The sequence below is a fragment of the Schistosoma haematobium genome, chromosome 1, assembly GCF_000699445.3.
Source record: "Schistosoma haematobium chromosome 1, whole genome shotgun sequence".
In the NCBI taxonomy this organism is placed as follows: domain Eukaryota; kingdom Metazoa; phylum Platyhelminthes; class Trematoda; order Strigeidida; family Schistosomatidae; genus Schistosoma; species Schistosoma haematobium.
The window spans coordinates 20,404,869-20,429,360 of NC_067196.1; the positions used below are offsets into that span (position 1 = coordinate 20,404,869).

General features: G+C 38.5%; 2 protein-coding genes across 6 annotated transcripts; one reads left to right on the plus strand and one right to left on the minus strand.

The window, feature by feature from the left end:
• Positions 1–1,412: 1,412 nt before the first annotated feature.
• DIMT1_1 (dimethyladenosine transferase) lies at positions 1,413–6,776 on the plus strand (the record flags this gene model as incomplete). 4 transcript variants are annotated; one of them, XM_051212525.1, is made up of 6 exons in its annotated part: positions 1,413–1,626; positions 1,663–1,765; positions 1,801–2,215; positions 2,253–2,671; positions 4,492–4,762; positions 4,856–5,286. In XM_051212525.1, exons 4-6 carry the CDS (start codon positions 2,400–2,402, stop codon positions 4,916–4,918), a joined length of 606 nt encoding a protein of 201 aa, XP_051073360.1. In that variant the 5' UTR covers positions 1,413–1,626; positions 1,663–1,765; positions 1,801–2,215; positions 2,253–2,399. The 4 variants fall into 4 exon arrangements, with proteins under 4 accessions (XP_051073360.1, XP_012792607.1, XP_051073359.1 ...); XM_012937153.2 differs by lacking the exons at positions 1,663–1,765; positions 1,801–2,215; positions 4,856–5,286 and adding an exon at positions 6,378–6,776 and having other exon boundaries at positions 2,343–2,671; XM_051212524.1 differs by lacking the exons at positions 1,663–1,765; positions 1,801–2,215; positions 4,492–4,762 and having other exon boundaries at positions 2,308–2,671.
• On the minus strand, positions 6,342–17,847 carry MS3_00004594 (uncharacterized protein; the record flags this gene model as incomplete). Of its 2 annotated transcripts, none has more annotated exons than XM_051212535.1 (6): positions 17,806–17,847; positions 16,368–16,459; positions 13,143–13,330; positions 13,052–13,106; positions 7,763–8,208; positions 6,342–6,745 (listed from the first exon to the last, which is right to left on the minus strand). In XM_051212535.1, exons 3-5 carry the CDS (start codon positions 13,248–13,250, stop codon positions 7,799–7,801), a joined length of 573 nt encoding a protein of 190 aa, XP_051073362.1. In that variant the 5' UTR covers positions 13,251–13,330; positions 16,368–16,459; positions 17,806–17,847. The 2 variants fall into 2 exon arrangements, with proteins under 2 accessions (XP_051073362.1, XP_035589163.2); XM_035734116.2 differs by lacking the exons at positions 6,342–6,745; positions 16,368–16,459; positions 17,806–17,847 and adding exons at positions 10,490–10,592; positions 14,418–14,531; positions 16,093–16,367 and having other exon boundaries at positions 7,799–8,208; positions 12,981–13,106; positions 13,143–13,319.
• Positions 17,848–24,492: the final 6,645 nt, after the last annotated feature.

Below are 24,492 nucleotides of genomic sequence, written 5' to 3' on the forward strand. Positions count from 1 at the left end.
ACCTTAGTCAATTTGATACTCCACTACGCTTACGTGATGAAAATGTCGTTTGCTGTGGAAGCATGTGACAGAAATAAATGAATCACGTCCTTATCATTAGTTGGAACCAGCTACTGAGCATTTGAATGCGGTTTCTGAGGTTTTTCAAGTCACTACTGCTGAAACACTGAAGTATCCTGGCTGCACTACAGGCTCTTTTTGAATCACCCATGGGCATTGCTCTCGAATGCGTACTCATAGTGCGGGAGGACACATCAGCTAGATCAATAAACGCCAGATGCAGGGCTTCATGCTGATAGAGAACAACCGTACCAATCCATATTTGTACAGCCAGCACAGAAGCAGCTGAAAACGTGACTACGGGATCCATAACCCACATATATGGTGGTATGTATACGGCGAATGCGCTCAGAAAACAACAAACCGCTCTGCATATTTCAGTCACTTACGGTGATGTGAAGTAGCGGTTGTCTCTGTTAGTGACACGTAGCATGCTAAATGCGTCAAATCACTTCAACCCGCAAATCTTACCAGAGAATGTTCACCAAACTCCTCAAGACAACCCTTGAAAAACTTCACATCAATGAGAAAATACTCAGTCACGCTCCCACTATTCATCATACAGAATGATCTTGAGAATCGCTGCCTCAGCTGAAGAGACATCTGTTCCAGCGGATATCTTTAAGACGAGACATGACAAACACAACCCACTCATTAGATGGTGGTTGGAGGTAGTCGACAGGAAACCCTGGACCCGGCTACCTGGTACTCGTCAGCAAGGTGTACCTGTAATCCTGAGAGAACTGGTGCTTCCTGGCGGTACCGATCCCGTGTCACCCAGCTTCACAGTCAGAGACACCCAGTGGTCAGTCAATTGTGACAACCCGCTCATGTATTATCATCTAACACTTAAACTAGCTTTACCTAACGCAATGTCGCAACTTATTTACTGTCATCGCTACCACAAATCAGTGACTTCTTCCCATTGTGCTTCAAATGATCTCCATTTATCCATTTATTCTTAACCATTGGTCTTCTCATACAGTCTGCATTAATAATTAATTTATATATTTATATATCTCTTGAGAAAATTGTCTTCTCATTAGACCTGAATACTTTGCTTATTTTTTCATATTGCACACTATTAAAGTGATAGGTGCTGGTTTCAGAAAACTTACTGTCCTGGGACAAGCTCATCCACTCAGGTTACATGATGTACAAATTATAACACTAATAACACGATAAGATAGAAACGATCTTTGATTTGAAAATATTGATCAGTTGTTAGTTGGATCACTACCTTAACTTGAACAGTTGCAACTGGACAGAAGTTATTCGAGCAGAGAATCTACGTGTATCTCATTGAGGGATTTACTACAATGACGATTCCAACCAAATGATCCATTGACAAACTTTAAAACCTGCAAATAGCAACCAAACTAGCTAAAGCTACTGCAGTCGAATGGCCAGACTAAAAATCATCCAACTTTACAGTGGAAATTGGTCCGTATCTAAAAAGCAAGTGAAAAGAAACCAATAAAATTACACGAACACGTCACAAGAACATTGGACTTCGGTTTTAGCCTTGACGGTTTTTCAAAAGACGGTGTGTCTCACTCATAACTGGTAATTCCTATATATTTCTGCCTTGAAGTGAAACAGATATTCTGTGGCTATCGTTAGTGCCTTCAATGTAAAATTTTTCATTTATCATGCTCTCGTCGTTCCCATTTTCCTGCTCAGGTTCTCATTAATTTCGACCTAAGTAATCATGCTTGATGTTTTGCGTAACGTGTATAGAATTTCAGAAAAAACATCCACTTTTGTGGCCTTTGTCCCTTGCCCTAAGGAGAAATCAACGCTACTTCCCGAATTCCACGCACATCCTGGAAATTCTACGTACATTTCCTTAGACGTCGCTTAAATTTCCTCAGAGTTCGTGTACATTCTCGAAACGTTTTTTGTCAACAGCCCGTTGTCTTCATGAATCAATTATGTACCCCATTAACGACATAGTAGACGGGAGACTTATATTTAAAGGTCGAGATAAAGCGTTTTCTAACACTATATGCTCTAAATAATGCGACAATAACCTACACTTTAGGAAGTAGCTCTCCCAAATCTCACTTTAAAACATGAAAGCGATGAAAAAGACTGGGTTGCTATAAGAACGAAGGGCGGTGTTATTTCCATCCTGAGTTGAAACCTTTTAGAAGTAGTTTCATTGTTGTTTATATTCGTTCACAATACAGAGTTTAGTGTAGTTTCTACTTCAGTGTCGTATTTTAACTCACTTTTCTGTTCGAGATTATCACACTCATTTCTCACCCTCATCTTAAAAGAAGTTACAGGACACAAATAAACCCATCAGTGGCTTGGTGTTCGAAAAATCATGTACAATGGTCAAACCAAAATGTGATTCTTCTGGTTTAGCTATTAAAACAGGTGGTATCCGTTTTCAGAAGACAAAGGGTCAGCATATACTGAAAAATCCCCTCGTTATTACCACAATGGTGGAAAAGTCTGGTATCAAGTCCACAGACTCCTTGCTTGAAATTGGTTCTGGAACTGGTAACCTCACTGTCAAGTTGTTAGAAAAGGGAAGGAAAGTGTACGCATTCGAAATAGATCCAAGAATGGTTTCGGAATTGCAGAAACGTGTGCAAACCTCGTAAGTTCCTGTACATGATTCCTATAATCATGTGACAACCAGTAAACCGTTTAATAATTTCTGTCTTACGTGACTAGGCACTGGATGTTATTAGTATTATTAATTCGTCAACCAGTTATACATTCGTATATTTGACTTTGAACCCTGGCGTGTGTAGGCTGTCAATACTACCCGATTAACGTAAGTGGGGTGGGTTTCGAACCGGTGGCTTCCGCAGACCTGTAGGATCGACAGCTCTCACACTTAGGGTGTGACTCAAAGTCAAGTAGTTAGTGAAACTGTGAGTCCCCACTTGGACTTCCCTAATTTTATAGTAGTAATAAAACGTTCATGTGAATCTGCAAATGACCATACCAACTCTTAGGTGTCGGTGTAATAACTAATTATTAAATGTTTTGGTTACGAACTCTTACTAATATCCCTACCCTTGTGTCCATGTTTCAGTTGTCGGTTTTGTGGCTGTTGTGCAGTACATATAGAGGTTTTAGACAGTCAACTCTATACAGCAAGATTGGTCTCATGACAACACCATTACCTTTAATATATCACCATTTTCTTGAGGATGATGATTCACATTTGATGTTTGTGTTGAATACATATGAATACATGTAGTTTAGTCCCTCGGTTAACTCAACGTGTATATAGACCTGATGATGTAAGTTTCAACACTGAAGGTAACGATGTATCAAATAGTAGTCAAATTAACGTACCGTTATGGTGTGTTAGTTACTTGAGCTGTAACCAATAAAAGTTTACAGTTCCCAGGAGCTAGTTATATGAACTGTCATAACTATGGGCAAATACACATTTCTAGGCCACACCGTTACTCACACAGCATTGTTACTGGATATGAGCAGCCCTTCAAAGACAATGACGATCAAAATGGACGTTCTCAAAACAGAGGTCGTAAACACTAAAAGGAGTCGATTCTAAGTAGTTCATTTTGTTTCTAAATAGTTGTACCATAAGTCAGATTCAGTAACAGCTTCCGAAAGTAATCATTCAATGACTTAGTATCATTTGGACAGAACAGAGTTCTCAACTGAGATCTACAATTGAACGAGTCGAAAATTTAGATGTAAAAAAATTGTAAGGTACATGGGAACAGAACAAGAGAGGATGCTAAGGTGATATAAAACACATTTACAGTAAAATGTAGTTTGATTGATTAACGTACAAGGTAAGTCACTAGAATTCTCTTACTTAAGGATTCTCCGTATTTTTTTGATATACCGACCTCACTGTTTGACAGTTTTATGAGAACCACATAGGGAAACTGTGTTTCTTTGATACTTTACACTCAAAATTACATTTTTACAAACAGATTTGATCACAACCAGTACAGTAATTTAGAAAGAAACCGTTTCGGTTAACATTTCTTGTATGATCAGGTTACTTCTCTGTTTTGTTATAACTGATCAATGTTGACAAAAGCTTCACAAGTAGTAACAATGCAATTCTCATATTGCACAGTTTTCCATTTATTTAAATCCAGATACTTAGACGATTTGGCTTTGTTGTTCACTACATTCTTCTCTAGTTCTGTTTGCTTTTACCTTATGCCTAATTTACGCATTCGCGAAGTCGCTTGAGGCGTCTATCCGAATCATCAATTATTTGCGTCAAAAACTGTATAAGTAATTACTCCTAAAACTATAAGCCGTCTAACCTATCATCCGTCTATTCAAAACAATCATTTGTAATATTAGTAACTATCAGTGTTAGGTTGATGCACTGTTACGCCTCATTTTTTAAACTCCACTGGATGTACGCATTGCAGAAACGTTTTAAGCCAGTGCTTTTCATGAAATATTTGTCAGACCACATCGAACCAAACTAGAAATTCTCGTTGGCGATGCAATCAAAGCAAAATCATGGCCTAAGTTCGATCTCTGTGTAGCGAACCTGCCGTATAAAATCTCCTCGCCATTCATCCAAAGACTGATTAGCGCAGGTCGTGGTTTTAGAGCAGCAGTTGTTATGCTCCAGAAAGAATTCGCTGATCGTCTTACGGCTAAACCTGGAGATAAATTATACTGTCGTCTGTCAGCATCTGCTCAGTTCCACTTCAAAATTGAACAGTTGATGAAGGTAGGTTGTTAAATATAGTCGCTATTTAAAACAACTTTTCAACTATTATTATTATGGCTTTAATGTTTTTTACTTTTTCTTCATATATATTAGGTGGAAACTTGTCTTTCATACTTCAGGCCTATAAATTATTCTCATCCCACCACTCTTCTTTAGCCTCTCAGTCATCACGCGACTTGTTGGTATTTAAAAACTCGAATCACTTTGTGATGTAATATCTCTCTGTTCTCCTATAGGCTCATATATCTACCAAACAACTATAAATACAGATGTACAGCTTAAGTAAATTATTTTATCAAAAAAAGGAAATTCTGTTTATTCTTATTCAACGACAATGAGATACTTTAACTATCAGAACGACAAATTTACGGTGGACGAACCCACTTGACTAGTTCTGACTCCAAAGTGAGACCGTCTAGAATTAATTCGTACCGCTTAAAGATCAGAATATTCTTGAGCAACCTGTCATCAGACGCGTTCGGTTTTTAACAAACGTAGGTTTTCAGAAATATAGGAGCATTAAAATGAGTTTAAAAATATGTTATTTATAGGAAGTTTACTGAGTAAATCCCAGCATCAAGTAACATTACTGATTCTTTACATTCCGCTTAATTTGACTTATTTGAAAAACGAAGGACTTTTCGCTACCGAAAGGCTACTCAAAGTTTACTAATGCTGGAAATTTTCGGAAATACTTAAAGATTACAATGGGTGTGAATATTACTCAAAATCAGATAAGTATAACTACTAAACTAGGAGCTAATTACGTTTGTAATAACTATACAAATGGAACGAAATATCTCGTCTACTAGGAGTTCCAAAAGTTTGCATTAACATAGCTGCTCGCTCCTAATTTTTTTAAACGTTTGATAAACATACAGTGTAACTCCATTTATCTGTAGTTATAAATATTTGGGTTACTGTAAATGTTGTCCAAAGGCCACTAGACCCTTTCAAGAATTGCATGGAAGGTTATCTAAGGTCACTATTTACTGTCAGTAGATTTGAATTCCTACCATACATTCGTGCTTCTGATCTTTTAGGGTTTTATCTCATGATGATGATTTAAACGTAAAGAGTAAATGATGATAGTTTGGGTCGAGCACTCAAATGGAGTTCTTTTTATTTACGTATCATTAACTACATCTCGGCTAAATTTCTCATTTGTATTTTTCAAATGTCGCTCTGGTAATAATTCGCAAAATGAAATCATTTAACATATAAGGAAGAAGGTAAGCGAAAAATGATAAAAGATGCATATCCATGTTCTTTCCCCCACTGGATTAGGGTATAATCCGTTATTTTAATGCATACTGTTAAGTCAGCGATTGAGCTTATTTTAAACTGTTAGGTACGCTAGGAAGCTAAACTGTGCACCCAGAATAATTAATCATTCGAATACTCATACGTGTTAGAAAACGGCAACAAGATATACGAAAATGTCAGGAATTAACACCGCATGTACAAAAATTCACTACTATTTCAGTTTTTCATGTCACAGCTTACACCATTTTAAGTTGTTTAACCCTTATGTATACTATTCCTTCATTGTAAGTATGTTCAAATATCACAAACAAGCCGCTAAATAAACCTTACAATTTATTTTAAATATTAGATCAATAGAAACAGTTTTCGTCCCCCACCGCGTGTTGATTCAGCTGTTGTTCGGATTGAGCCCAGGCATCCATTACCACCTGTGATGCATTCAGAATGGGATGGATTACTGCGTCTTGTGTTTGCTCGCAAAAACAAAACGATCGGAGCTAACTTTAGCGGCAAGTCAATAGCTGCACATTTACGTAAGATTTACATGGAGACTTGTTGCACAAAAGGATTGTCACCAACTCCAGAGGTTATTGCCTGTGAGTCTACTGGTGTTTCAGCAATGGAGGAGAAAATAACAAATATACTTCGAGATTCAGGTTTCGAGAAACAGCGCGCCCGTACTTTGGACGAAGATGACTTTCTTAGATTATTATTAGCCTTTAAAAAAGAAAATATAAATTTTGGTTGATTTTTCTGTAATGTTCTTATTTTGTAAAGAATTGAGAAGGCATGATACATTGTACATAGTCGAGTATATCTCGGCCGTAAGAATATTATGCTAAAGTATGACAAAAACCCCTCACGATCTTTCCTATGATTTACGAAGATTATTTCCATTTCGGTTCTCATGACTAAATGATGAAGACTTCATTAGAATGGGAAATAAATTTATCTTAGAATGCCCTTTTAAATAAAATTTACAAGTCAAAACTCGTAATGATATCATGCAGATACCTTTTTGATTGATCTATTCGTACATCAAATCCAGTTTCAGCAGCTACATGTGTTTGGCGTTTTAAAGGCTGATATAAGAGCTGTGAAGAAATATCTTCGAAGTCGCTCAAACGGAAATCAAGTGGTGGAAAGTAAGAAATACACATCGCAGCCCATCAGTTTCCACAGCAGTATTCGGTTAATCATTATACAACCAACTACCATCTAGGATCCAATCAATAACAGCTTTGCTGTTAGACTTTATGTTACTCCACCGCTCGAGAAAAATCCCAGCACTCTGAAGTTAAAGTCAAGTAATTATACTGTTCTTTGTTATTGTTCTTAAACTAAAGCATCGATTAAAAATGTGTTTCTAACGGGTAACGTCGGATTCAAATCAGCTTCTAAGTACAGAAATTTTGAGGCCTCAGCCATTAACAATAATCTCATAGCAAGCTTCGGGAAACTTGTGGATGATATTTTCGGAGAATAATATAGAAGAGACACTAAAGATTGTCTTTGAATTTCATGCTATCCAACTTGTAATTGATACTTTTAAGTATGAGAAAGACTGAGTGTGCTAGGGAACTGCCAGAAACATAATTTCACGTCCAACAGAGAATAGTCGTTTTGGACTAAACGTCTTGCTATCGTCAACCTAATATGTGTTTGCCCCTATAAAAAAACCTTTAGGTAACAAAATGAAACCAATTTTATGTGAACTATGTACAATATACTTACAAAATTAATACGATCAGTAGAGCATGTACATTTAAGCTACACAAAGAGTTGTCTTGTGGACAGGAGTGGACCAGCAAATCGTTCGTGACTTTTTATTGTACGACGTTCTTTAACAAGCTTTAATCGAAGGTTATCTGCTTGACGTCTTACTTGTCGTAAAATGGATCGCTTGTAATGACTATAAGTGGTTCGAAAACCAGGATGTGATGTAGATAAAGAGCAAGTTCCATTTGTCACAATAGTATTAGAAAATTTGGAAGTCATATTTTTAGTTTCGGGAGTCATATTTTCGAAGGGGTGCAAGTTGAAAACAGTATCTGTCGTGATTGTAACTTCTCCACTTGACTTGGTACTGGACAAGGTGTCCGATCTCAATGGAGCATGAAACACTTCAGTTGTCCATTCCAACTCCTCTTTAACTTCGTGGTGGTCAGTATGAAGAGATACTGGGAAATCAAAAATGATGTATTAAGTACTTGATTCTAATCCATTACAATATTCATTATTAAGGAGAATAATCAAGAAAATATTAAAAACTGGAAATTTTCACCAGTATGACTACTTTAAGGCTTAAACTATTCATACTGTCAAATAATTATTAAGTTTTGACTAAAGTTCTGTTCTTTAAAATGAATTCGAAGCTGAAAATTATGAACACAAGATGGAACTGGCTAACATTTAAAGAATGAGAATACAGATAGAACGCAGCAAAGATTTGTGCACGGTTCCTAATCCGGCTTAGTGATATTTTAGAATTCTTAATTAACTATGTACATTAGTATATATAAGTCTTGAATAGGAATCATAAGCCTGGATGGTTTGCAATTTCATAAACAGTGAACTGTGGTTGAAAACTGTCCAAAAATACCACTCAAAATGTGTATCTAACTGCCTGTTTTTATTCTTGAATTCAACATCAACTACTTAGAAACGTCTCACACAATCACCAAAGTGAAGATAAGCATGACCAAAGTAGTCAGTCAGCTACAACCAAGGACCAGGCACATATATGCATCGGTCCAAGTTGCCACACCTCACTAGCAAAAACACTAAATTCATAGAAGTAGTTACTTCAATGGTAGCAATATATAAAAGAAAGATTGTATATAAGGATATAGTGCAGGAAAAAAGAATTAGTTCATAAAAGGAAAGATATAAAGCAATTTTAATTTCATGGTCTAAAGAAAGACAAAGAGTGTATACATCAAAGCACCTCTTCCCATTGTTTCATTCGAGCAGTCGGGTTAGGCAGGGTTGCCCAATCTCACCATTCCTCTTCAACTTTTCTATCGATGACATTTTGGAAACAACTCTGATGGATATAAGTAATGGCGGTGTGGATCTGTTGCCTGGAGAAAGACTTCTCGAACTTGAGTATGCGGATGACATTTTTTTACTGTGCGATAATGCCCAAGCCATGCAATCCACACTTAATCAGTCGCCGTAGGTATGGTGTGTTCTTCGCATCTTCTAAGTGCAAAGTACTTTTACAAGACTGGCAGGACTCTGGTTCAGCACTCACCCTGGGTAGTGAGCAAATAGAAATAGTCGGGAAGTTCATGTATCTAGGTAGCTGCATAAGTGCTGGTGGGGTGTGAGTGATGAGATCAATGCACGTATAGTGAAAGCCAGAGCGGCTTATGCCTATATGGGCCATCTCTGGCGCCTTCGTGATGTTAGTCTGGCTGTAAAAGGTCGGGTTTACAACGCGTCGGTGAGAGCAGTTCTGCTCTATGCTTGTGAAACCTGACCTCTCCGAGTTGAGAATGTTAGACGACTCTGTGTTTGATCATCACTATCTCCGAAGAATTGCTGACATCCAGTGGCAACACCGTGTTAGTAATGCAGAGGTTCAGCATCGTGTGTTCGGACACAAAGACGGTAATTCAATTGGTGTCACTATTTTGGAACATCGACTTCGGTGGCTTGGACTTGTTCTACGAATGTCATCCCAGAGAATTCCACGTCATGCGTCAATTTCCGACGCTGGGACTAGTTGGAAAACGCGGAGAGGTGGTCAGTGTACATGGTGTCACGGTATGAAAGAAAACTGTGCAGGACTGGCTTCTGTTGGTCTTTCGTGACTCCATGGTTGGGGTCCTAGAGATAATGTAACGCAGTGGCTAGAGACGTTATCAGATATGGCTCAGAATAGAAGCCAGTGACGATCCTGCTGTAACTTTATTTTGCTTTCTTCATAAAAAAGACGTAATTTCTTTAAGTGGAAGGATTCTTTGTGGCTGTATTTTTGCTAATTGAACTGTCTCTCCCATTATTGTTATTTCATTATGATACACTAATTTCTGTTCATTGTTGTACTTTTTTCTTGTACGCACCTTACATTCTTTATATCTTTACATTCTCATTATTATTGTGTAGCGCATATGTATCTTGTGCCCGTTTGTACCAATATTTATGTGTTCAAATAAACAAAATAGTAAAATTGTGATTAATTCTGAGCTATGTCACCCAGAGTCTTCAACCGTTGATTACGATAGTCACGCGGACCTCAACCAAGTAGTTTGCATCTACCAACATGGCGCAGACCATAAGTTAGTGACTTTATGAACTCATGCCACGTTTTGGTTTGGCCGCCACTAACTTTCTTCCAACCGTCTCCAACACTAGCCAACAATGCGCGTCATGGTGATCGGTGTTCAGACATACGTAACATGTGGCCCAACCATCTCAATCAATGAAGATTTACAACCTCATCAACTGATTTACCATCATTCCCTAATATCCTACGTCTAACCTCACCATTACTTACCCAGTGATCCCAGCAGATGTGAGCAATATTTTTAAGACATTTGTAATCTAATACTAGTAGCTTACGAGTATCTTATACTATCAATGGTCACGTTTCGCAGCCGTAAAGTAAAACAGAACGAACAGACGCGCAGTATACTCGTTTCTTAGTTGAAAGACGGATATCTCGCCTTCGCCATAGGTGACGTAAGTTGGCGAAAGCCAAGCGAGCTTTTCGAATCCGTGCTGAGATTTCGTCAGACACCAACCCATTAGGGGTGATCAGACTTCCAAGATAAGTGAAGTTGTTGACGCGTTCGACTAATTCACTCTGTATCCTTAATTCAGGTGTTGATGCAGGCCAGTCCTGAAGCAACGACTTTGCATTTTACCAGCGTCTTCACCAAACAGGACTGTCATCTGCGTATTCTAAATCGATAAGTGGACCTCCTGACCAAAGCAAACTTGGTGTGAATATTGGTATATCGGAAAAAAGATGACTACGGAAAACAAAAAAGTAATTATTGGGAAGAATATCTGATGATCAACCAAATGTAATGTTCCAGTACTTCGTTAATTAGCCAAGAGCTGTTTAAAAAATAACGCACAAGAAATCGTTATACAAGAGATATACGTAGTAATTTCATGTATGTTTAAAATCCATGTTAAAATGGCCCTGGAATGCAGAACGGTAATAAATGATGTGTTTACATATAGTCAATGCATTTTACTTATTAGTTGCAATAAGAAAAATACATTAAATACACCAACTGAAATGCATAGTTTTTTGCATACTTCTAGAAGCCCCAATCTTAGTTTTTACATTAAAGCCAGTGATAATATATAGAATGTCATCCAGAAGATTATAAATCAGAATGCTAATTTATTTATTTTAACACATAGATATTGGTACAAAGAGGCACCAAATACATATGCGCCACACAAATCTCATTTGATATGTGTGAGGGCTGTGATACTGCCCGAGTGCCCAAACCGAAGCAGGATCAGAGTGCTTAGTCATTGCCCGCAAGTTTTATCGTTCCATAATAATCAATTCAGTATGAAAATAAAACTTGATTTGGTTAAGTTTAAGTATAATGCTGAATATGTGAGGTTCGAGAAAGCAACTTCAAAGCTATGACGCATTTGTCGATCTAGGATAATATTTATCGAACCATATCAAACCCAAATGTTACTTATGAACCTAAAAACAACCAATTTTATTGAGGAAAACATCGCTAGGTAGTTACAAGACGTTTGATTGCTGAAGAGAATACATGTGAGTATAGAAATGAAATGACGATGAATGAGTGTGTAGAGACACAAGATGGGTTAACATTTCCCTGTAGTGTTGATTAGAACTTTGGGTTAAAAATACAGTTAAGAGTTGTGTTTAGGGTTAGGATTAAGATTATGCTAAAACTAGATTTAGGGTTACAATTAGGAATTAGTGTGTACATATACACGATTAAGAACACACAGCAAACTTAGAAACGTCGATAATTAATGCGAAAGCAGTATATTCTTCGTAAATTCTTTGATTTTGCATTATAATTCGTCGATATTTGTTGTTTGATGACTGACTGAAATGGGCTAAGATCGTAAGGTCATTTGATAGTATCGTTTATTTTTTACGTTTGATTCTTAAAGTAGCAATTAAATAGTAGTTTACAATAGAATCTGACAACCATTCAGCGAAACTATTTCAGATATTCTTTATATTACTTCTGTTAGACTGTGATCGACTGACTATGAAAACCCGAATTTCAGCCAACATATGGGTAACTTTGCAAAAATAACTCATGAGTAACATAATTTTGATTCATTCGTGTAAGTGGTCTCATAATAAATTGATATGATTTCCAAGAATTGTGCCTAACAGTTAAGTCTCGATTTATTGGACGGTGAGTGACCTACAAACTGATTTCCCCAAATCGCCTACGAACTTTTGCTGTGTTTATTCTGGCAATACTCTGTATATAAGCATGTTATCTTACTAAAGAGAAAACCTTTTCTTTTGGCTGGTAGTTTTGTCTTTAAACTAAAATCATTCGACAGCTTACGTCAATAATTTGGTTACTACTGTCATATTGCACCATTGCATATAATCGATTGATCAACATAATTTTTTTTATTTTAGCAATCAGAAATCCGTTCATTAAAATACTAATCCATAACATAAACAAGTATACATACTAAATTATTTGTTTAAAAAAGGCTTGAAGAATTTATTATCTTACAAATAATCAGGACTAAGTCAAATAACAATTTTAAAGCTGAAACGACAAGGACTCATCAATAAAAAAACGTAGACTTACTTTCTGAAACTTCGAGAAACTTTATATTGTCTGACACAACACATGTTCGGACATGCTAATAAACCTTGGAAAAGAAAAAAGGCAGTGTTCTGTCAGGACAGTATATGTCATGAGAACACGCCGACCAAGGACGAAGCTTACGCAACAATTACAATATGAGAAACAAAAGGAAAACCAACTAATTGAAGCAATAACTGTTTACCGGCAGGATATTTACACTCACCAGTTGATTCATGTTTAGAAGATATAAAATTCAATGGTAGGAAATAGTGTATGCACTAATAAGTACTATAGTAATATAATTTCACTTTTACCTCTTTATTTTGACAAAAAATTAACTCGTTTCCCACCATACATTTGACAATTGTAACAGGTAAACATATTCCATTTCTCATGCATGAAGTACAAGTGAGGAAGTCCATTTTGAGGTTACCGTGTGTTCCAGAACAATCTACCAAATGATTAAATGTTTGACTTGAAGCGGAAACAGTCTAAACATATTCTGGAAAGGAATTTTTAAAAATTACAGGGTACTATTCGATAAAGCGATCGATTTTCTGTTATTCAAAGTTAAGAATGGTCATGTGGTTATCGAATACCACGCATCAATGTACGAAAATAAGTTAAATTATTCATCGGATACTTGGATATGAGCCACAATCTAGGTATGAGGGTTAGTGATACCACTTAATTGCCCAGGCTGAAGTTGGTGGTGTGGGGTTCAAAACTGGCTAAAAGTCGAACGCCTTAACTTCTAAACCACTGTTCCACATTAATGTGCAGGACCTACGCGTGAAACTTTACAGACCAGAGGAAACAACAAGACGAAAATGTGAACAGCAGCTGCCAGTAGTTTCATCCTACGTGACTCAACAATAGCAGGATGTTTGGTGCTAGTGGGACGGTATGTTTGACATCAGCACATTCCTTAACTAATTACTAAGAAGCCCCGAGAATGGTTTTCCAGAAAGCATTGCAATAGCAACTTTGTGTTACGAGTTTTATAGTGGATGGACATTAGCAAAAATGACAAACCGGGTACTGGTAAACCTTAAGGATGGAGGTATAGCTCTGGTTAGGAATTTAACTGTACGGCTCAAACAAGCATGCCAAACCGAAAGTGCCCTTTCACTAGATGAAAATGAGGATAATGGTCCAGTTCTAGCAGTTAGATAGACTGGAATCTTAGCTAAAGTCTGGTATCTAGACAATCCCATTTGACTGGGATCTCTAGTCGTTTGTTTATAAGAAAGGACAAAAAACCTCTTGTAACAACCACAGGGGAATCGGTAAGACTAATCTAGTATCTGAAATATCAGCTTCAATAATTTGCCAATTCCTAACTAGGTATCGTGAAAGGTAAACCCAGGAAAAATCAGGCTGGCCTCAGACCTGGACGTAGTCGTATTCACTAAATATTCGCCTGCCGATGTCCGACCATAATTATTTTTTGACCTTGAGACAGCGTTTGACTCAGTTGAACGGGTTTTGTGGCTGTGACTGTCAATGAGAGTTCCAAAAAAGCAAATTAGCTTCGTGCGGGCTCGCTTCGAAAAAAACTACTGGTCGTGTCAAAGCTTATGGCTAACTTTCAGTCTATTATCACTATTTTTATTTAACTTTGTTAACGACATTTGTTCAGAGACAATGCTCTCACTGTCTGAATTTCCAGGGGCTGATCTACCAGGAGATTCACTTGTTAACTTAAAATACGCAAATTATATAGTCCTGTTCGGTGAAAAATTTGATAAAATGCAGTTTTTTTGACAGTCTTACATAACAATGCTAGCATGTTTAGGATGCAACCCTCTCCAAATACAAAATGTTTCTTCGGAACTGGCTTGAGTCAACGCATGAATTGACGGTAAAAAGTGGATTCGAGTGCATCAACCGTTTGAGTTACCTAAAGAGCCTCATCACTCCAAATGAGCTGGTTTCTTATGAAATCTCAGTAGATTCAGAAAGTTCGACTGGCCATTGCTAGCTTGCGTCACTTGTGACGTAGGCAATCAACGGGTAGGTTTACTGAGCAGCAATTTTCTTCGTTCTAACAAATGGCTGTGAAGTGTGGGTTCTAAACATAGAGAATATTTGTAGGTTACTAATAATCAGTTATGCCTTTGAACTATTGTTTGCGTATTTTGGGACCATAGAGTTAGGAATTCCGAGGTTAGACGATGAGTACTAGGTAAGTATGGTGAGTCGATAGATGGTTTAGTGAATCATTATCAACTGAGGTGATTAGAACATTTATTACATATGGCCATCTACCGAATACCTCAGGACGCAATGATAGGTGTAAAAGTAGATTAAGAGGAAGGCAAGGGCGGCTAAATCAAGACGTGGCACCAGTCTGTGGAGTCAGTAACAGTTGAATTAGGCCATACTAATAACGGATGTAGACTGCCTGGTTTGTGTAAGCATGATTGTCGTAACAAATGGTTAAACTAGATAACATGGCTTAACACCGTTCGTTCTAAATGGCACAGGAGCATTTGCTTTATCTCCCCTTAAAACCTGAGTCCTGAAGTCTCTTTAGACCTCTTTGTTTTCATTTCCCATATCCAGTATTTCTTTTACTATTACTGATGCCATTACCACTTCCACTACACAGGAACAGGTCACATATACAAAAACCACAAGACAGGCAATAAATGAAAACGAGGCATAGTAGTCTGTTCACTTGATTAACGTCACAGTTTACAGGTTGGACGTGTTGATGAGGACAAATATCTGCACCTATGGTTTTAGTACATGATAATCCGGGTTGGCAAATAAAGGTTCCAAGTCATTTCTGTTTATTCACTTGTATGAAGACCGGGCCGAGTTTATGTAGCATGCACATTGAAAATTGAATCAGGGATTGCGGCGCATAACTCAGATAACTATCTAACTGAGAAAAACGTTTTTATTATGGATTCCGGGCTAAACAGATTGCTATGTTATGGTAAAGTGTACTTTCAAAGTAAACCAAAAAGTCTCGAAGAAACTTTGGTAAGGTATGATTTTTAAGAGCATTTGTAATAATTTAGAACTCGCCATTTTGTAGGGAATTTTGTGATACCTAAAGGTAGTTTTGGTCGGTTATATATATGTAAAGAAGATTAATAAAGCTTAGGTATTGTAGTCATTTATCAGACCACTGTATTAACTCTCTCCCTTCCAGCAAAATGAGGATATCAAAGTATCCAATATACTGAATAATTTGAAAGGAAATTTTGCAAGAACTAAAAAACTATCCAAAGACTTTTGCCAGAAACAAACTTTTGTTAGTAATTGTGTCAAAAGAAAACAGCCTTTTCTAAACTAAATATAAAGTAATTTACTATTAAACTTAATAGTAATATTCCCACCAAATCAAAATTGATCTATGAATGTAGATAGCAAGTGTGGAATTCTCCGTCTTTTGACTCAATCTCATTCAATAAATTATTGGCACATCAGACTACTTAAACAAATGCATCATAGGCGGGTGGAATTTTACAGATAACAAGTACATGTATCTCAGTAATTCAACTTCAATACAGTTGAAAACTCACAAAGATGCAGTTTTCAGTATTTGGTTAATTTGAGTCTAGCCTGGAGGTACGTTGTGTATCCGGGATCTATAAAGAGCAGTGTGGATGAGGATCTGGAAGAAAAGAGAACAAACAAAAGTGACTCGACAACTCAGCAAAGACAGAACACACTGACATGCAATAATAATAATTAGCTATAACACGAGGGTAAGATTAATAAAATACGGTAATGCAATATGAGGGCGTGAGATCTAAAATACGTTCAGTCCAATTAAGAGTACACTAATGCATACTGAATACAGTAATGAACACCGATGCACCATTAATGGGATACTACTTCCATGAATACATCAACAAAAGGACCCAGGAGTAATTCTAAGTCACGATTCGGAAACTGAGAGTTGTAATGAAGGAGCTGATAAAGTTTGTCAATTGATACGATCACCTTAGAGACCTAATAAATGCTACGACAAAGATATGTTGCGAATCTCCAACCCCATCTATGTGAGTCCCTACCTAGTATCCTGCATCCAAATCCTTCGTGTCCTATTAAAGACACTGACGTACTTGAGCTCGCTGCGTACGAAGTAACATAACTCACCATGAGCTTTTCCTAATATTTTAAGATGTGAGAACAAATTGGGCGAGACTATAATTTATGGACGAACCAATCAGATATAAGATAACAAATCACGAATTTCAGCGCAGAGTTCATCCATACATTCGGCTAAGTAGAGTTTTGGCATTATAGCTTATGTCAGTTCGTGATGAAAACCCTAAATCTAATTTTTAACCCTACCCAAAAACTGTAAATGAGAATTCTAACTGCTTTATAACAATCATTTAGTCCTAATCAGTAGTTGTTCACCCTCAAGGTCACTTCAGTGTCGCTCAAAGGTCGTCCATAAATTATAGTCTCACCCTGTGTCAATCCTGACAGAGTTCCTCCCACCGGAGGTCCAGCTTCTTGAAAGTATTCACTGATGAGGCTGATACTACTTGTTCAGGTAAGGCGTATCTTGCTAACAGGGTGCCCGATCTCCGGATTTTGGGGAGAATCTGGAGTTCCCCACGAATTTGTGTGAAAATTCATAGTTTTCAAGAAAGTCCGTGGAGATCTTTGGGGTTTTTGCTTCGTTTCCCTAAGCCATAGCTTACCCCAGACAAAAGTGTTCCCCAAAATCAAGAGATGGGGAAAAGTGCTGTCCTTTCAGAAGTTCGTACTCTACACAGTGATTTTTGTGCGAACATTTTTGATTCATTTGCTTTCTCTATGGCTTATCATATCCCAGGACACTAGGAGAAATCTTAGAGTGGGATCTCATTCCTCTCGAGTCTTCATTGGCTACAACACCCCAACCGAATATGTGACACAAGCCCCACCGGTAAGTGCTTTTGAGTAAAAACTGAGTATTTACCGAAACACATCGTGAAGATTAACATAAACTAACTGACCAACCTAAGCGAAACCCTCGTTCAAAATCCGCTCTCCAACAATATCCAATATCCAATCTTAGTGATTTTATTGAACGAACTAATGAGTTTCTAGGTACTCCTCTTTTGACTTTGGGTGATGACTCCATATTTTTCATACCATAACAAAAACTATTCTTTTAAACTCTCGTCAACCACGAGCGCGCTTTTTGAAGTAAAAGTTTAGTCCTACCTTGATTTGTATTGCTCAAACTTGTGCTGTGTTCCTACGCAACGAAAGTACCATTTCCGACCTAGAGTATCTATTCTGGGCAATACTTTTAGTGGATTGCTTTTTTTAGTTTCAGTCAGCTTAATAGCTAACTGCGGTTTTGCCTCAGCTCACTATTCGGTTTTGTTTGTAGTTTTTCACGTAAAGACTAGTTTCATTTTATCCTAACCCGTTTTTATCCATTTTGACAGGTCTTCTGAATACGTTTTTCAACAAACCTGAAAAAGACAGTCATGAAACGGGTAGACAAACAAGGATGCACAGTAAAAAACTAGAAGAGGGTTGTCGACAGGTCTACTATCGATGGAGCATGCAACAGTACTAGTGATGACATGCTGAAACTCTGCACCATCGTAACGTCCATATTAATAAACTCCCTCAGCAAATGGTCCCTGAATGCAAAGGTGGTTTCCATAAACTCTGCAGGTGATTGGACCCACGTTAACAGAGTTAAAAATGTACAAGCGTCACCGTCTAAGCTGAACATCCCAAGTATTGTACGGAAACCAACTGGCGAATTGACCGCAGAGTCTACCCCCAAAAATGTCCGTCCGGTCATCGAAGAGCCTAGGAATCAAAAACGCGCTTCGACCTCCAAACAATAAGGTGCTGAACCGGAACGCACCGGAAAACCTGGGGAAATAGTAACGCTTCGTGATGACTCTCTCATAATCATGAACCTTGAAGACAAGCTTGAAGTTCCTAGAATAGAGCCCTTGATGGTCACACGACTCACTCGGGAAAGGACTCTAACCATCAAAATCACCCAAGGCTACTTCGTATAACACTCAGGAATGCTGCCGTCGTAGAGGATGTCCTGCTAGCTAGTCATTTACTGAAATCCGATGGGAACGTAAGAATACTGCCTGGCATGCCGTATTCTGTGCGCAATCTCATCCGGAACATCGCTAAAGAATCTCACGAGTTCTTCCGCGGAAGAAATATCATTGTGCAAAGTATACCGGAAAACACGGACCCTGTAAGAACAAAGTCTGATATTGGGGAGGGGAAATTCATCAAGCAATCCTTGAAGCTCAAAAACATACTGACTCAACATGTGACAAGACTAGCCAAGAAGGACAGTGATTCTAGACCCCTGCTAATAAGGATAACTTTCCCGTCCTCCCATATAGTGGCTGCAACACTAGAAGCGTTCCTTGTCAACGGACGTCGGTTGCCAACTGGGATCCATATGAATCCGGATAGGCCACATGACACCAGGACCAAGCAAAAAGGCAAGTTGGAGCTGACCATTCCACTTGTGGATTGTCTTGATCATCATAATACGTGTAAAGGACAAGGGCTACAAACTTGGAAAACATTATATGGGTAGACTACCTCGTACAGACAAACAGGAAGAAGCTCACACGTTTCAAATTGAAAGCATAAACTGCTGATACATGAATGCCGCGAGTCAACCAGATGAAATGGATGAGCTAAGTGGACTTTGCAATGCTAATAAGGCTCATCTGATAGGAATATCTGAAACTTGGATATCTTCTCAGATTACGGACCAGGAGCTAGCAATACTTGGGGTGTCTTTATTTCGCAACGACAGAAAAACAGGAGTTGAGGGTGAAGTTGCCTTATGCATACGATCATGCCTGGAGGCACATGGAGTTCACAAACAAGAGTTTGTCAATCTTGATGAATCCGCATGGCGCTCTGGAAGATTGTCTACCACCTCGAGGTGTCTAGTTAGGGTCATCTATAGGAAGCCCACTGCTGACATCAAGTACGACAATCGTATGCTGGAAAGATTATCCCGCTTTACGCATGTCGGATTCACTCATATCCTGATTCTAGGGGACTTCAATCTCCCTAGAGTCAATTTCGCGGAACATACGTATATTGGAGGTGAAAACTCAACTGCAACTCAGTTCTTCAACCTCATTGAGGATCTGGGATTATTCGAAAATGTGAAGTCGGCAACTCGTTGGAGGGACAGCCAGACGCCGTTGACAACCTCTCAATCCTGGCTCCCCTAGGGAAAAGTGATCACGCCGTTATAGCCTTCAGTTAAGCCAGCAGAACTGAGTTAAGATATCCCACCAACAACAGGCGCTGGAATTTCAAACGGTTGAATGTGTCAGCTCTACAGGACTATCTACAACAGGTGGATTGGGATGTTCACCCTCAACTTGATGTGGATGCTCACTGGGACTTCCTGCTGCATACGTTCTTATGTGCTACAAAGCAGTCTGTTCCTCAAACGGTCCCCAATAGTTACAAGCAACCTAGAATCATCAAGAACTGCACTCTTCATCTGCTAAGCCGCGAAAGGCACTGTTGGGCAGAATGCAAACTTACTGATGATAACGGCGCGTACAGGCAATAAAAACACATGAGGAACATACGCACAAAGACAATAAGAGAAGACGGTCTTCAGTACCAAATAAAGCTTATCGATAAATTTGTTTCCAATCCGAAAAGTTTAGTCCTTTATGCAGCTTCTCTTCGACAAGCCAAAACTGGGGTTTCCCAACTGCTAGGTCCTAATGGCCCGACAATAACGACGGTGACGCCACTATCCTTTCGTCTGAACAGTACTCTCGGACATCCCAATCGACCGACATCAACTATATTGATGAAAACAGAACAGACTGTAGACACGACTTCTACTCCTTAAGAGTTGTCAAACGCTGAAATTTGCTGCCGGCTGGGTTAGTCCAAGCGACTTCCCAGAAGTCCTGTAAGAGGAAACCTGACATATTCTTAAGGAATAAGGATAATATCTTACTATGATTTACCAACTTCTTTTTTCCTCTATTATCGCTAATCTACCTAGGTTTCTGCCTGGAGGTAATGGTGATGCACTGCTACTAGACACGGAAACTCGTTAAACGAAAGCTTTTTGTATTCCGTCCACAACCATTTGAAACATTTTACCTTTTCCCTTTCTCTTTTTTATTGGTAGTGGTGAATTAATCTCTAATATGAATAGTACTGTATGTCTTTGACATTGATTCTTACCACATTGGTTCTGGTAACCTTGTAGATCACCAACGTAGGTGATCCATGTTGAAATGATTGGAGGCCTAGTTGAATTAGACGGGAATGGGTTGACGAACCAGCTAACGTCGAAGTAACACATCGTGATCAGCACCTTACGTGGACTACCCCATCGATGAATCAAGGTACCACAGATGCTTTGTAGACTGTACAACACAGAGGACGTTATAACAAAAATATATTAGTTAAAGTAGATGCAAGCAAAAGTAAGACCACTGCCGCATGGGCCAGTCCATGGCGTACGAGTAACCGATGCGCGTTGGTTGTACTTGACCTTGACGAGGATCGATGATTTGTTCGATATTCAATGACCCAACTGCAGGATGATTTGGCTAGGGCTTAGTGACATTTCGCTGGCCCTACAACCTTACTCTTCCAGAACGCGCTGTTTTTAGTCTGTTTTTCAGATACCCAAAAAATGCCATCGCGAGTGTTGGCTATCAGATGAGGTATCTTAAATGTAAGGCTGGTGTCATTCGATTATTCCGAAGGAAAATCCACATGAACAGGGTTTCTATCTAAGTACGCGGCTCTAATGAGATCGATGCTGATGCTATCGTTAGTTCCATTCTTATCGTTTACATATTACATAGGTTCACGCTGAGGAACTTTGAAGGGTCCTTCGCATGCTGTTTCGAGAGGTCGTCGAAGTGAGTATCGACCTTCAGCTTTCATGGGAGCGTTTCCTCTTCCTCACGTCTTTAATCATACCAGGCCAGCTAAAGCGTCCTGTTGTATGCTTAATAGTTGCATGGACACCTGGATGAGAAAGGCTGTGTAACGTATTAAAGACGTTGCGTCGACAATGTTTCGACATGGTTGGACGATCCGTACCTGCAGGTGTGTCACATAATAAGGTTTCCTTACATGTCCACAACTACTTCATATGCAGTTTTAGGGTTGTTCAAGACAACTCGTGCTGAGGACAATTGTCTTCTTTTTGAAGCTGGGAGGATTTAAGAAGGTCGATTCCTTGCAAACTGTTAAAGGAAGTTTTACGAGACAAGTAGTCTGTAGTGGAATTGGGCCCTGACCACACAATCATCAAAGCTGAACACGAGACGATTGGGGAGATAGATGTTCAGCATTTAACGAGGAGAAAACCCAACAATGGAGAAGGAGAGTACAATGAACAGAATTAGTTCGAATCGATCAGATGGAATGGCTCGGCCTTGTAGGCGTTGCTATCCTTCAATGTTGTTATGCAGCTTTTATTCATATTAAATATATTTTTCTATATCTAGCCTTCGTTATCTATCATATATTGATGATCGTTACGACGCAACGAGTTGGTGTAGATAATAATGTGACTTCAACGTAAGATCTCATAGATTAGGCAGTTACATCATGAAAAATGTACAATTTTAGGATTGCGTCTATTATGTCATAGTAGACTATAATTCAACAAGTTTGCAACTACATTGTTTGCCCCAGAAATGTGTCGTATACGTGAAGTGAACTGTGAAATATAGTCCAGTGCTTGTCTGAGGATGAGCTTAAAGAGAAGGTAAGAGGTTTGTGATCAGTGAAAAGTGTGAGTTCTCGGCCTTCAACTGAGTGTCGAAAGTGCCGTACAGCACATTACATGACTAGGAGTTCCCTACCGAAACTGCTGCACCTCAACTCAGTGTCTAGCGACCGTCTTGAGAAAAATGACAAAGGTTTCCGTGTGTGATTGATACATTGCTGTAAGACCCCTCCAATTACCAAGCCGGATGCATCTACTCTGATACTAATGGGTGCTTGGGGTGTCCTGGTGTGCAAGCATGATTACTTTTGCAATAAGTTCCTTAATTGTCAAGAATGCTTTTCTCGTGGTATCTTCCAAATCGATGGATTTTTCATTTCCACGAAGTTGGTAGGCTAGAGGTTTCATAAAAGACGCACATTTCGTTATGAACTGTCTAATGAAACTTACTAGTCCGTTAAATATACGTAATTGATTGATTGTGGTCGGTTCTGAGTAATCCAGAATGGCCGTCACTTTGCTTTTGAGAGGTTGGATGCCTTGAGCATCGATAATAGGTTCGAGGAAATCTAGGGAATCGGTTCTGATTTGACATTTCCGAATGTTTAAAGTAGTGCCGTGCCTTTTTAGTCGTTGGAAGACAAGGTCCAGATGCTGGAGATTCTTTGTGCGGACTTGCGATCAACCAGTCACCATTATACGCATGTACGAAGTTGAAACCTCGAAAGACGTCATTGATGAATCTTTCGAAGGTTCGCGCATGCGCAAAACGGGTGATCTTATCCGCAACGCAACCATGTAAACTTAATGTATCGCACACTGTCGTTTGTGCGTTCAAGTAACCACAGATTTTGTCATTTCATAATGTATTTTTAATTAAATAACTAGATTATGTAGTTAATTTTGATCTGTTTTTAATTTTTATTCGCCACGTCTGACTGCCTTACACTGTATGTCCATTGCACGCTGGGATGATATCTCAAGTCATAGTGAGTTTATTCACATAGTTGATTGTTTCCAGATAGACTATCAGTGTATGATTTTACTGAAGAAAGGTTTGTTGTACTGTAAACTATGTTTCTATGAACAACTGCCTGTTGTCTTCAGTATGAAAGCAGTATATATGTATCCTTCTTTTTTCTTAGGTAAGTTCAACTGGCCTATATTTCCTGTTTTGGTTTTGTCGGCTTAATTGTGTCCATTTAACTACTTTGAGCAACATGTCTTTGCAAGTGAAACAATAACTATGACACTTGCTTAGTTTAGTGTTCGTGGTTGTCGTATAATTCAGTTTAGTTGAAAGAATTATGATATACTTAAGTATAGTGCTTGAAGCCTGTAACGAAACAGATCAGTTTAGTAAGTAGAGTTGTCTGTTTCCAATGTGTATACGGATTCAGATCAGTCTGATTAAAAATAGGGAAAAACGTGCCTTTGATGCTGTTGCTGTCATACATTATAAGATAGCGATAAGTATGTTTGGTGTTTATTTCTAAACTGTACATCTATCACTGACCATATTTCATGATCACTGTCATTAAACAATTTCCCCAGCAATAACATCGGTAGCAAGTTAGCTAAGCGTCTGAGCTTTTAGTTGCCCGCAAAACAGCAGTATACAGTCTTAGAAGATGAGTGTTCTGTGTCTCAATTAAATGCAGCTGGCTGTGGACAAATGTTAAGAATCTTTTTGACAACTGGGACTTTTAGTTTATCAGACACTTACTCTGCTTGTATGTTTTCTTGTTAACCTAGACGCAGATGCATGGGAATACTTAAATGGGAGCAAAATAATAACAGCATTGCAATACGGTACTAAGCCCATGTTATGCTTTGCGCAAGTAATAGTAGCTGACCTTATCTAATATTGATGAACTCAAGGTAAATCACAACTGCATAAATTCTTTGCTAAAAAACATGTGATTTGGTTACTTATATATTCCACATTTCTGACTAAATTC